The 14,363-nt window shown below is 38.6% G+C and overlaps 1 protein-coding gene across 1 annotated transcript; it reads left to right on the forward strand.

Moving 5' to 3' along the window:
• Positions 1–1,919: 1,919 nt before the first annotated feature.
• Iqcf3 (IQ motif containing F3) lies at positions 1,920–3,443 on the forward strand. The gene is made up of 3 exons (XM_063247938.1): positions 1,920–2,141; positions 2,301–2,357; positions 2,995–3,443. The coding sequence occupies exons 1-3, from the start codon at positions 2,124–2,126 to the stop codon at positions 3,385–3,387; spliced, it is 468 nt and encodes a 155-aa protein (XP_063104008.1). The 5' UTR covers positions 1,920–2,123; the 3' UTR covers positions 3,388–3,443.
• The last annotated feature ends 10,920 nt before the right edge of the window (positions 3,444–14,363 follow it).

The following is a 14,363-nucleotide window of genomic DNA, read 5'->3' on the forward strand; positions in this document are numbered from 1 at the left end:
AAAATATAGTATTCTGAAGAAGAGATTGAAAAGGATATCAGAATATGGAAAAATATTCCTTGTAGGAAGAGCTAATATAGTGAAAACAGATGTACTTCCAAAACTCTTGTACAGATTTAATGCAGTCCTGATCAAAATACCAATAGCATATCTCACAAAACTACAGAAAACAATTCTAAAATGCATATGAAACCAGAATAGACTTAGAATAGTGAAAACAATTCTGTACAACAAAGGCAATGTAGGAGATATCACAATCCTCAACTTGAAGCTATACTGCAAAACTACCATAATAGAACAGCATGGTACTAGCAAAAAAAAAAAAGACCCAAGGTTAATGGAGCAGAATAGAAGATACAGAAACAACTCCAAACACACTCATCTACCTTATCTTTGACAAACAGACCAAATACCTTCACTGGAAGAGAAATAGACTCTTTACTAAGTGATGCTGGGAAAACTGGTTTTCCACACACTGAAGATAAAACCTAGACCTGTATTTCTTACCATGCACTAAATAAAATCAAAATGGTTAAGGTTTGAAATATTAAAAGAGAAACACTTAAAGTTCTGGAAGAGAGGATAGATAAAACAAAGACATACATGTAGACAAAGACTTTATGAATGAAACTGATTGCACAGGAAATATTATAAACAACTGGGATCCTATTCATATTAAAAAGCTTTTTCACAGCAAAAGAAACTACCATTAGAGTAAAGAGATAGTCCACAGAGTGGGAAAATATTTTAACCAACTATTACTGACAAATGACTAACATCTAGAGCTTATTTTTTAAAACTCAGAAAAAAAAATCAGACTCTCCCAAATTTAAAAACCAACCCAAAAATGGGCACCTGAAATGAATAGACAGTTCTCAGATAAGAGGTACAAACAGTAAATAAATATATAATACAATGTTTAACATCACTGGTATTTTGAGAGATGCGAATTAAAACAATGCTGAGATTGCATTTCACTCCAGAAAGAATGTATAGCATCAAGAAACAAGCCAATAACAAATGCTGGCAAGTTGTGGGAAAAAATGAATCTTTCTCCATTGCTGGTGGGAGGGTAGAATGGTGAAACCGTAGTGAAAATAAGTGTGCAGAGTCTTCACAAAACTAAGACCGGAAGTCTTATTTGACTCAGCTATTATTCTTTTTTGGTGTCTTGCCAAAAGAATTAAAAGTGTCATACGATGGAGATACATATTCATGAATGTTTATAGCAGGACAGTTTGTGGCTTAATCTTAGAAACAACCCAAATGCTCATCAACTGATGAATGGGTAAAGAAGATGTGGGTTTTTTCATACAGTGGAGTACTCAGTCAGAAAGAAAAACCTGAGACATTTATAGCTAGGTGAATGGACTTTGAGAATATACTCTTAAGTGAAATACATGAGACACACATGTGTAAATATGCATTGTCTCTTTGGTGTGAGAAACTGAAAGCATAAAGAAGAAGCAACATGTATACTACAATTGCAAAACAGGAAAAAACTGTTCAAAAGGAAAGGGGAAACTGGGAGAGGGAAAGAAGGAAAGGGAAAAAGAAAAAAAAGAAAAAAATGAGAAAAGGATAAAATGAAAACAAAACTTTACAAAACAAAGAAAGAGGGTGACAAGGGAGAGGAATGGGGGAAAAAAGAAGAATCAAGATGTATCATGCACAGGTACAAATTCCCTACATAAAGTGATCATTATGTATATCTAAGTTGTACCAATAAACTTAATCTAAAAAAAAAACACTTCCTCTTAAGAAGTCCGCCATGACAGGAAGGCAGAGGATATGGGGACCAGCCTGAGCCCACATGGTAGGTAGGAGGCAGCCTATTTGGTAGCTGATGTAGGCTGAGCCTGACAATGGGCCAGAGGTCATCTTTGGCACAGGACAGACTCACCAACCGAGAGCTCTGGTCCATGCCTAGAGGAAGGAAATGGGAAAGCATTTCCTGTTCCTTCAACACCTTTGGATCTGGAGAAGAAAATCTAGTCTTTGGTCACACCTGCCCTTGTGACATCACGGGCATCTCTTCCTCTATCAGCTGTCCTGCCCCTATCCAGCTTAGAGGAACAGCAAGCAGAAGGGCATGATCACCTTAGCACCTGCCCCCCTCCATCATGGGAAATCGCTGTTGTGTAAGATGCCATCACACTCACTTCTCTGGGCGTGGGGCGATGTCCCACACAGAGGGAAGACCAGGATGACTCTATGGGACATAGGCAAGATGTGAAGAGCAGATACTGTGGGGACTTTAAAAGGTGACTGGCCCTCACCCCTCTCCATCTTACTTGCAGAGACGTGATCCAGGTCGAAAAGTCCAAGAGACAAAAGACAGAGAAAGGGGAAAAAAGGTAGGTAGGACCAAGAAGCATGAAAGAACTGAAGGTCTCAAGGTCCCTGAAAATGGAGGTACTATCTCTGGTCTCATCGGGATTGGCATTGCTTTCCTTCTACCTAAATCCCCTCCCTCTCCTGATGAACTGTGCACAGAACACACAGTGAGGCCCAGCACAGTGGGAAGTGGAAAGATGAAGGTTGACCTATATCAGAAGGGATCTGGAGTCACTAGAGATAGGCACAGATGTCCATAGAGACAGGGTCCCAGTAAGTAACCCACGTGAGGTGTCAGTGGGCAGCACCCTAGGCTGGTTTTGGACTGAGGTGCAAGCATAGAGGCAGAGGTTCTCCTTTGTGGGGATCCTTTGGGTCCTCACACACAAGGTGGGTCTTTTGCATCAGGCAGTTTCTGTTGGTTCTGCAAACCTGTGAAGTCCAAAATTCAAGGATTTCTCCACCTCATAGATAAGGTACACTGCAGCTCAGACAGTGATCACATATGGCTGTAGCCATGGGCAAAACAAAAGTAAAGGGAAAACCTTACCCAGTTCTCCTGGGTCCACAGAACCTCTAGACAATGAACCAACTATAGAGAACTACCTGTGTCTGATGGTGGCAAATTTACTGAGGGTCTTTTCTTTGCCTTAACAGCTTCGTGACAAACATCACAAGAAAAGGGTTCAGGCAGCTAGAAAGATCCAGGCCTGGTGGCGTGGCAACCTGGTACGCCGGACCCTGCTGGTTGCTGCCCTCCGGGCCTGGATAATTCAGTGCTGGTGGAGAACAGTCCTGCACAGGAAACATCAAAAGTTGCAGCAGTCCCTTCTAAGGACGTATGTGATCCAGGAACAATCAGCAGTCAAACTCCAATCCTGGGTTCGCATGAAGCAGTGCCGTCAATGTTACTGCCAAATATGTGACGCTCTCTGTGTGTTCCAGCCCCCAGACAGCAGCCTTGTCTTCCAGAACAAAGACACTTTGCAGGTACAATGTGGAGCCCTTTTCAAGCAACCAGAGTTCCACATTGAAATCTTATCAGTCTAAAAGTCTCCAGCATGAAGGCCTCATTCCAATGCCTCAATAAATATCTGGTTTAAGTTTGTGAGTATCAGTTAATCTACAGCCACAGGAATTCAGGCCGCCTCTCCTCCTCTACTTAGTAAAGGACTTTAGAGCAGGTACAGTTCCAGCAACACAGTGCTTATGGCCCATGCTTGACTTCACCCTACCTCCAAAGCAAGAAATCATGGCTCAGTGTTGCCTTCATATATGTAGAGCCAGGCATCTCCTTGTATATCCTGGCACCATCTCCACCTTCTGAACTTAGACTTGGGGGAATTTGGACTTTGCTTTCCTGAAGATTCTGGGCATCACTTCATAAATCACCACAGCAATACTATCCATGTCAACCACTCTGGTCTCTGATTTTTGTTACTGTTGCTGCCTTCTGTTCTCTAGGACACAGATCAGAAAGTATGGCCTGGGGCTAAACAGTTGTATGGGTGTGGTGTATGTAATACACCCCTCTGGCACTTCAGTGAGAAAGTGTGTCAACCCCTGCCATGGAGACACTGACCCTTGTGCACTGACCCAAATGTGTCTTCAGTCTGACCAGGACTTCTCAGAGGCTGCTCTGGCCACTGTTTTATTGCTGTCTCTGCTGTCACACTCACCCCACCCACACCTTGGCACTCTCTTACTGTTACCACCAAAGCCTCCCGCACTTTTGTGTGAGCCCTGCCCTTTCCCTGCTTCATCCCTGCAGCAGATGAGTGGAAAAGTCATCATTTGTGTGGTTTAGTTTTATATTCAAGCCAACAGATCTCTGGTGGGCAAACTTCCCAAGATACTTCTCCTCAGGTTGCCTTTGATCTAAAGGGTTCATGTCCTTTCCTTCCTCTTCAAATGTATCTCTCCCTCCTTTCCTCTTGACCTCAAAGGATAGAGTCACCATACTTAACTGAGAAAAGAGCAGCAGAACGGGCCCTAGGTTCCTCCATTTTCTCCTCCTCCCCACACCCCACACTTGCTGCCTTCCTCCTGTGGAGATGGACTTTTTATCCTCATTCAAGCCTCTCCTTCCACTCTCCTCCTCTGCTCTGGTTTTTGCTTTTGCCTACAAACCCCTCTTGCTTTTGCAAGGCCTTAAATTCTGGAATCTCATTTGTTTCTGTAAATGAGTTTCTGCCTTTTCACTAAATCATTCCCCTTGGCATATTAAATGTCCCCTGTTATTATTATAGTCCATTCTTAACCACTCCATGCTCAGCAGCTTTGCATTTCTTCATAGCAAAACACGCTGTCACTGTCTGCAGTTCTACTATTTGTATTCTCTCCTGAACTCACTCCAAATGCCCTTCTCTTCCCCAACACCATAGGAGTTATACTAGTCCAATGATATTGAGTGACATTCTCTGTAAAAAATGACCAACATTACTTCCTTTTTGAATCCATACCTCTTTAACATGGTAAGGATTTATGTAACTATGTAGCTGCCAATTAAGAAATGAAAACTATTTATCTCCTTTTGTGTCTAGACTTCCTTGTGATTTTCTTGGCCTCAGTATGCAATGGAAGTGAGCAATCCTGAGCCTGGACTTCAAGAAATCTTTAAGACTGAAAGGAACTGAAGCTGTGGCTCAATGGTGAAATGCTTGCCTAGCATTTGCGAGGCCCTGGGTTAGATCTCCAATAAAATAATAAGATTTTCAGAAATCTTGTACAGCCATCTACTCTGTGAGCAAGTCAGTTATTTGTGTGACCTGAGAGGCTATCCGCAGCAGAGATGAACAATTTCTAATGAGGTTATCTCACTCTACCAGCCCCCAGCTGATCTGCCATGTATACTGTGAGGGCCTTCATTTGTGCATTAGCCTACTGTTGACCATTCTCTCCTAATTAAAACACTCTCCTTTTGCCTTAGGGCCCTTACTCTTCCATTTCTCCTCTCTATTCACTCTCTTCTTTAAGTTAACTGGTGGCTTCTCCCTTGATCAGCCTCTTTTGTATGACCTACTAGAGACCCAATCCTTAAACCTCTCTCAGCCCCTCTTTCCGCTCACTCCCAGATGATATTAATGAATCACCTGGTCTTTACGAGCTGCTGTGTCCTGATGACACTCAAGTCCCCATCTCCAGTCCTGACAGCACCTCTGAATCCCAGGGCCCTCAGTGAAACGCTCCACTTGACAGTTTTCTTCGAGCTCTAACAGTCAAACCGAGTGGGCAGAAACAACACTTCTCCTTCCCCACATATTATGCTTCCCTCTGAAAACTTCTTTTCCTTGTGTTTGGCAATTTACCTATTCTGTTTAATTCAAAATCCTTTGTTAATCCTTGTCCGTTACCTCCATCCATTTCTTCCTGCATCCGTCCGTCAGCAAATGCTGTGGGCTCTGTTCCTTCAGTGGAGCCCGTATTCCTTTGATTTCTCTTTATTTCCCTTGCTGCCTCCTAAGCACAAGCTTGCACTGCTTCTTACTTTGATACCTACAGGTTCTTCTTCTTGCTTTAATTATTGTCTCATTCATTTATTTATTAAGATCTAACATATACTAGTAGACAGTATAACTCCTCTCTACACAACACACACAACTCTTTAATAACATATGGTCAAACTTATTTCACCTCTACATCTCCCTCTGTGTCCATTGGATAGCTGCATAGCAAATTCCAAAATACTTCATTTCACCATAAATACTATTGCACATGTATTGAATGGATAAGAATTTAAAGGCACATAACCATCCATTCAAATACACCAAAGTGATTTTTAAATAAAGGCCAAAAATCAATCAATGGGTAAAGGACAGCTTTTTTTTTTTTTTTTTTTTGTCTTCTTCGTTTTTATCGGTACCAGGGATCGAACTCACGGCTGCCTGCTTGCAAGGCAGGTGCTTATGCCGCTAAGCTAAATCCCCAGCCCCAACGACAGCCTTTTAAACAAAATGTGCTAATGTCTTTGGGCATAGTGGTGCACACTTATATATCCAGCATACCGGAGGCTGAGGCAAGGGGATCGCTGTGTGTTCAAGGCCAGCCTGGGCTACATAGTGAGTTCAAGACCACCCTGAACTAGGCAGTAAGACTGCATCAAAATAAAAGTGCTAAAGTGATTGGACATCCAGAGATAAAAGAAAGAAAGAAAGAAAGAAAGAAAGAAAGAAAGAAAGAAAGAAAGAAAGAAAGAAAGAAAGAAAGAGAGAGAGAGAGAAAAAGAAAGAAAGAAAGAAAGAAAGAAAGAAAGAAAGAAAGAAAAGAAAAGAAAAGAAAAGAAAAAAACCACACCTTTGACCTAAGTCTCTTTGGTATATAAAAGTTAAAGTTTACTTGAAATGGATCATAGACCTTTTTTTAAAATTTTTTGAGACTTCGTTTCACCATGCAGTTCAGGCTGGCCTTGAACTTACTTTGTAGCCCTGACAGGTCTCGAACTCACAGCAATCCTCCTGCTTAAGCCTTCTGAGTGCTGAGATTACAGGCATGTGCCACCATGCCCAGCTGATTATAAACATTTATGCCAAACAACACTATAAGGGTTTTAGAGAATACATGAGGAAGTCTCCAGGATTTCAAATAGATAAAAAAATCATAGAGTTGACATTAAAATCTTGATCCATTAAAGGAAAGACTGGTAAATTGGACTTCATCAAAATCTTGAGACTTTTGCTGTATGAAAGACACTGTGGAGGGAATGAAAAAACAAGCTGTGGAATGGGACAGGGTTATGTTTATGAACCATGAATACGACAAAGAACCAGTGTCTAGAATCCATAAAAAACTCAAAATTCAAGAGTAAAAGTCAGTTGAAAATGGCCAAAAGACACTAAGAAGCATTTCATTGAAGAAGCTGTACATATGACATAAAAGCACGTGAAAACTCAATTTTTAACACCATTAGATATCCGGAAAACTAAACTCACAATGAGATTTTACTACACAGATTTTACTGTACTATCAGAATGGCTAAAATAAAAAATAGTGGCAGCATTAATGACAGAACTTTCACAAGCCAAATCTGGTGTCACACATCTGAAAACCCAGCACTCAGGAGGCTGAGGTAGGAGGATGGCTGTGAGTTCAAGGCTAGTTGGGCTACATAGTAAGTTCAAGGCCAGCCTGAACTACATAGTAAGACCGTGTCTCCAAGAAGAAAAAAAAAGCTGTAGAGGAAATGAGTCATGTATTGCTGATAAGTGCAGCTACTGTGGGAAAGGTTAATGGTTTCTCAAAAAGTTAGCTAATAGCTATATTCTATATACATGTTAAGAACGGAATATCCCTTCATCATATTGTATATATAACTGAGTTCTCAGATTTGTAAATTTTTGTATATCCTTTCATTGAAGAAACATTTAATTAAATGAGAAAAAGTTAAATAAATATGTAATTACCACAAGAGCCAACAATTCAATACCCAAGGGAATTGAAACAAATATTCAAATGCAAAAAAAGCTTGGACAAAAATGTTCAAACATGCATTATTCATAATAGTGACATTGTGAAATATATATATTTGGTCTTCACCCACACTTCCTGAAATACAACTTCTAAGATCCTTGGCATCTGCAAAGTGATATGTCTTTTTATATGCTGAGGTGACTCCTGGATAGCGTCGGGATGGTTGGTTGCCAGGGGAACCAGCACTGTAATTAGATATTGTTTCTCAGTGATTAAGCCAACATTACAGTCATAGCCTAGGTCCCTGTTTCATTTTGCTTTTTTTTTCTTTGATTTAATTTTGTTTTAAATTATGTAATATACATAGTTCTTAGGTCTAAAACCAGGCATGCTGGTGCATGCCTGAAATCCCTGTACTCTGGGAGAGTAAAGTAAGAGGAACACAAGTTCAAATCCAGTCTGGGAAATTTTGAGACTTAGTGAGATCTTGTATCAAAATAAAAAGAAAAATTAAAAGGATCTGGGGTTGGAGCTGGGCGCAAGACCCTGGGATCAATCTCTACTCCTCCTCCTAAATAAATGAACAAATAAACTGCAAGAAAAGACCCACCGTCTCCCCATCGATAGTGCATCACATACACACACGCACACACACTCACTTGTTAGGTTAAAGATACCTGCTATGTATACGTTTGTACCTTGATTTCTTTCACATATGTTATCATGAGGTCCACTCAATAGCTGTATGTATTTCTCTCTATAGCTCAGTGATCTTCCACCTTGTGGATGGACAACTGTTTATTTGTTAACCCTCTACTGGTGTCTGGGTGTTTAACAGTCTTTCAATATCACAAATAGTGATACAATGAAAATTTCTGTGCTTATGTTACTTTGTAGTTTTTGCTTCTCTGAAACTTTAGGATAGATTCCTAGAAGTGAGATTCTGAGTGAAGGTTAAGTGTGTGGGTAGTTTGGCTAGCTACTGCCAATTTCCCTTCCACAAAGACTGCATCATTTCCTTTCTTATCAGTAATGGGTAAAAACACCTGCTGGCTCAGAACTTACCTACTTATCCAAGAAAGCAAAGTGATAACCTTTTACCAGAACAATTTTTTAAAAGGTTATATGAGCACCAAAAACCAATAAACCTATTTCAATAATTTTTAAATGACAAATTTATTTCATATAGACCTTACCCTCAAATATACTACCAACATCATCACTTGATTTTTAATTTTTGTTGTTGGAGATTGAACTCATATTAGGCAAAAATGCTGATCACCGAGCTACATCTTGCAGCCCTTTTAATTTTTTGAAACAGCATCTTGCTAAGTTGCCCGCTCTGGCCTTGAGCTTGTGATCTTCCTGCTACAGCCTCCCAAGTAGATGTGACTACAGCACACCTGGCACCACCTGATTATCTTGAAGCAAATTACAGACATAAAATTTCATCCCAAATAATTCACCATAGCAAAAGTTAGTGATAATTCTTAGTGTTAATAAATATCCACTCAATTGCAATATCTCCACCTGTCTCTTAAACTTTTAGTGTGTTTGAATCAGGATACCCCCCAAAATCTATTTGTTGTGATTTTTCTTAACCAATAGGCTGCTCCCTCTCTGTTTTGTTTCTCTGAAAGACAGTAGTGGAGGAAAACAGGGAATTTGTCCTGTATGGATGCTTATAGTGTAGACTTTCCTGAGAGCATATCTGTGGCATCTTTTAACATATTCTTATATTTCATTTATTTGCTTTAAAAGGCATAAGATTAAATTTGTCATCAAGACACATAAACATGAATCTGTCAGATTCACATTTATTTGTTAGAATATTTCTATTGCTGAATTATTAATTTTGATTTTATGAGTTTTATTGTATTAAACAATGAGTACTTAGCTGGAACAAATCACAAAAATAAAGTACTGAATTTTTAATATTTATCATTTATAAAAACATCAAAATTTTCAACATCGACTGTTTTTTTGGTATACAAAGTCTAGAAAAGAACAATCCAAATAAATTGACAAACAAATGAACTATAATGAAAATACTAATACAAAAAAATCTGTATTTTAATTATCACACTTAAGGCAGTCAACACACATGAAAACAGCAAGTTCCCTACACATGTGTCCCTTATGCTGACCACACACATGTTTGACTTTCCTGGCCTTTTGTAGGACATACTTGACATCTGCATGACCTTGCTGTTTTGACAGGAGATTCTTACTCTGTTATACTATGTGCAGCTAATAGGAACATAAAATATCAATAAAGTATTAAATTCTTAGTATGTATTGTATATTCAGAATAAACATCAACATTCTCACATTACTGTTTAGTTCCTTACAAAACCTAAAAGATAACATCAAAAATAAAAATAAAAACCTATATGAACTACAATGTTAATACGGTCTACCACAGCAATAAAATTTGGTTCAACTGTCACAATCAAGACAGTCTACATACATGACAACTACATATTTCATATACATAAACACCACTTCCGATGATAGCGCATATGTTTTGTTTCCCACAACTTCTTGAAGGGCATCGTTGACATTTTCTTTATTTTCCTGTCATTGTAGTAGGTCTTAGTGATGCTGTACCCACCTGATTTCCTCACCTGTATGCTCACCTATATGTACAACTTTTTTTTGCATAGTACCTTGCAGAGAAACATTTTGTTTTTCCTCTGCTGAAAATGATCTCTTATGAGTTCCAGTCCTAATCCTCTAAGAAAATTTCTCTGTAATATTTTGCACTTGTTTTTTTCTTCGAAAACTATCAAATTATTACATGTATAGGATTGGGTAAAACACAGCCACTGGTCACTGCTTTTTGCTTCCAGTGACTTCATAGTTGCTGCATAATGCATCAACATCATCTGTTCCACCTTTGGTTTTGTAGAAAGTTTCCATCTCAGGCTTCCATTTTGTTGAGATTTCCCTATCAATATTTCAATTGTGGTACAGTGTTCAATCAGAAGTACCAGTTTGCTTTTCTTTGCCATGTATGAGATCAATGTTATCTTTTTCTGAAATCCAAAGACTCTACTATATGATTTTCTGTTTTGAAATTGCAACATTTCATTTGGAATTTCTACTTTGTTTCAGCACAATTACTGCGCTGGTCAACTTGTGCTTTGTTAGCAAAACTAGAATCAATTGGAAGCTGGTAAGCCAATTGTTGAATGTCATATTCCAATTAGTTTGGGAGATGAGAACAAGTCCGTTCACAACATCATTTGGTTTCTTACTATATGAATAAGGACCTGACAGCTGAGTTCCAGGATAGATGTCTAAACTGAAAGAATAATAAGTCTTTGCATCTTAAGGTTATAAATTTTTATGCCATATTTTGGCCTGTTGCTTTTCAGTAAGTCTTTTACAATTCTTCAATCACCATGAGAAATTCCTGCTAAGTCCAGCAGACCTGAATGCTTTCAGTTCAGTCAGTGAGATGTTCTAATTAATACATTTTTAATATGGCTATTGGTGCATACAGAACGTTTTACTTGCATTCAGCCTTTGTGTATTCCACAGCATCTTATAGCATTTTGTCTGTTACAATTTCCAGCACTGAATAGCATTACTATCAATCTGTCTAATACATTTCACCCCTTCAAAGACTTTCATTATATTTTGAAACTGGTTCTAACATTGGATTTTTGTATTTGGTTGTGTGACCATTTTACAACATTTCAACTAGTTAAGTATATACTCACAGGGCTAGGGATTTAGCTCAGCAGCATAAGCACCTGCCTTGCAAGCATGCAGTCATGAGTGATCCCCAGTACCAAATATATATATATATATATATATATATATATATATATCCACTCATGTTGTATCAGCCCATAATGAATACCTTTTTGCATATGGCTTTTGGTACACACAGAACATTTTACTTGTATTTTGGCATTTCTGTATTTCACAACATCTTATAGCATTAATCTGCTATAAAAAATTCCAACATTTAATGGCAGAGCTGACATTCTATCTAATACGTTCAGCCCTGCCAAAATCCTCAGCCTATTTTTGTGTCTACTTCTAATATTGGATCATTCCTTTTGGTTATGTGACCATTTTGTACTATTTCTATTAGTCAAATATATACTCATATTACTGCTTTTTTCATCATCTGAATCAAGGAGTCTGCATTCCTTGTGTATCAGTCAAGTCTAGCTCCATTTCACTATCACAGGAACTTTGGCTCAGGTGGCCAATGTCAAAGTTGTCCTCCTCACCATCATACACCCACACCACTCTTCTGTTATGAAAGCATGTGTTTTACCCCAATGGACCATCTTTATCATCCATGCATGAGTGACCTGATGATTCACTCTTGATCTCCAAAACTTGCATGTCTATTTCTTCATATGCCATTATACTGGGTTGGGCTACTTCTATGAAAACTTGAAAGAAAACTTTTTAAATAAATCCTGGAGTGTCATGGATCTACTGAGTGTACTTGACTGAGTGTATGTAAAATAAAGTTATATAGAACAAAAGGTGGGTAAAAATCTTGTTTTGCACTTCTGCACACAGGCACACACCTTGCCGTTCATTACACTAAGTGAGTAAACACATAGATTGCTTCCTGTATCCCTCAGGGGAAAGTGTTGAGATGCATAGCCAGCTACAGTTATGCTAAAGTACAAATTTGCTGTAGAAAAGTAAAGAATAGGCCCATTGAACCCAGTCTTATGTATCTGGGATTAAGTTGATGATGGGATCTAAAGTGTTAATCACACATAGGTTTGAATTGGAAGCAGGAATGAATTGTAAGTCATGTGGATCACTCTCTGTCTTGGTTACTCCTTTCATTGCTAAGACAAAATACCCAAAACTCAAAGTTAAAGGAGGAAAGGTTCATTGCAACTCACAATTTGTAGTGGCTTCAGTCCATAGTTAGTTTGGTCCAAAACAGGACAGCAAAGAAGAGGGACATCACAGAGAAGTAACAGTTCGTGGTATGGCAGGCAGGAAGCAACAAGCACCAGCAGTGCCAGCAAGCAGCAAGAAGTAGCAGAAAACTTCCCTTTCTCCATTTATATTCCATCCAAACTGCAAACCTATTTACTGATTGATGTCATCCACACCCAAAGTGAGGCTTCCATTATTCACTCCCTTAATTCCAGCATCATACCCTTAATCCATATTCACACACTTTAATCCAGCCACCTGTGAAAATACCCACTTATGGTTGCATAAAGCTTTAAGGGACATCTAGATACAAACCATAACACCCTCAAAAACATGACTCTGTCCTATCTTTAGATAATTATACCCTCACCCCACCCACAGTCCCTGGCAATTACTCATCTGTTTTTCATTATTAAAGTGTTTTTAACTTTTTTATTTTAAAGAGAAACAACAAAACAAAACAGAATAAAGCCAATCAAAACAAAGAGTACAGAACCTCAAAACAGAATAATAAGAAATCAACAGTGGCTACCATAGTATATCTTACTATCTTCACAATAGTTGTCCATACCACCAGACATAGCAAAATCAAGCAAAACAAAATGGAACAAAACCAATCAAAGCATAACATTGAATAAAAGCAATAAATCAGAGCAGAACAAAGTAATGAGAACAATACGGCATGTTGTTATTTTCAAAATAGTTGCCCAAGTTACCAGACACAGGAATAAAACAGAACAGTAAAATGGAACAAAACATTGGATTTCAAAAACAAGACAAAAAAACACATGGCCACAATGCACACTGCCATCCTCCAAGTAGATGCCCAGACCACCAGCCCCAGGACTGCAGACTCAACCAAACAATATAAGCATCAAGCTATTCCTCTTACCTCAGTTGCTATCATCTCACCCTGAGTCCTCTGAGTTGGTGAGGGGGGAATGGAGAATGTTCTGCTTTTTCAGCCAACTCACTGGATGCTCACAGGATGGTGCAGTTTCTCTTCTGGCTGAGTCTCTTATTGATGGTAGAGCCTGTTTCATAGGAAAGCCTCATCACTAAAGTTTTGAAATTTCTAGAATTTCATACAAATGGAAGCACTATATATAGTATGTGACTTTTTGAGGTTAACTTATTAGAATAATACCTTTAAAATTTAGCTAAATCATATCAATAACGTCTTCCTTTTAAAATGAAATAATACCTCATTTTGAATTTACTTCATTGTGTTTGCCATTCATTTACACAAAGCCATTTGGGATTTTTTCTAATTTTTGTCTAGCACACACAAATACCTGCTATGAAAATGTATGGACAGGTTTTTTTGTATGAACATAGATTTTCATTTACCTGGCATGAGTGCCCAGGTGTATGATTGTTGGTGTTATGGCTTGTATCTGTTCCCACTAAAGCTCCATGTGGTATTAGTGGGGTTTTTCAGAAATATCTTAAGCTAGACTGTGTGGTGCTGGGATGAAGGATGTGATAAAAGGATTAATTCATGATGTGATGCTAAAACTAAGTGTACCCCACTTCTAGTACCAAGTTATCTTAGTTATTTTTCTTGTTTCTGAGGCAAAATATGTGACCACCAAAGTTAAAGGAGAAAAGCTTCATTGTAGCTTATGGTTTGTAGGTGTTTCAGTTCATAGTTGGCAAGTTCCAAGCAGGGAGGCACAGCAGAGAGGCAT

The sequence above is a fragment of the Cavia porcellus genome, unplaced genomic scaffold (genome assembly GCF_034190915.1).
Source record: "Cavia porcellus strain 051 isolate PalLab524CR breed Dunkin Hartley unplaced genomic scaffold, mCavPor4.1 scaffold_5, whole genome shotgun sequence".
In the NCBI taxonomy this organism is placed as follows: domain Eukaryota; kingdom Metazoa; phylum Chordata; class Mammalia; order Rodentia; family Caviidae; genus Cavia; species Cavia porcellus.

What these genes read in the sequence shown, in the direction of transcription:
- Iqcf3 (XM_063247938.1), top strand. An exon ending in ACAGAGAAAGGGGAAAAAAG is followed by an intron (nt 2,358 to 2,994) that starts GTAGGTAGGACC and finishes TTGCCTTAACAG; the next exon opens with CTTCGTGACAAACATCACAA.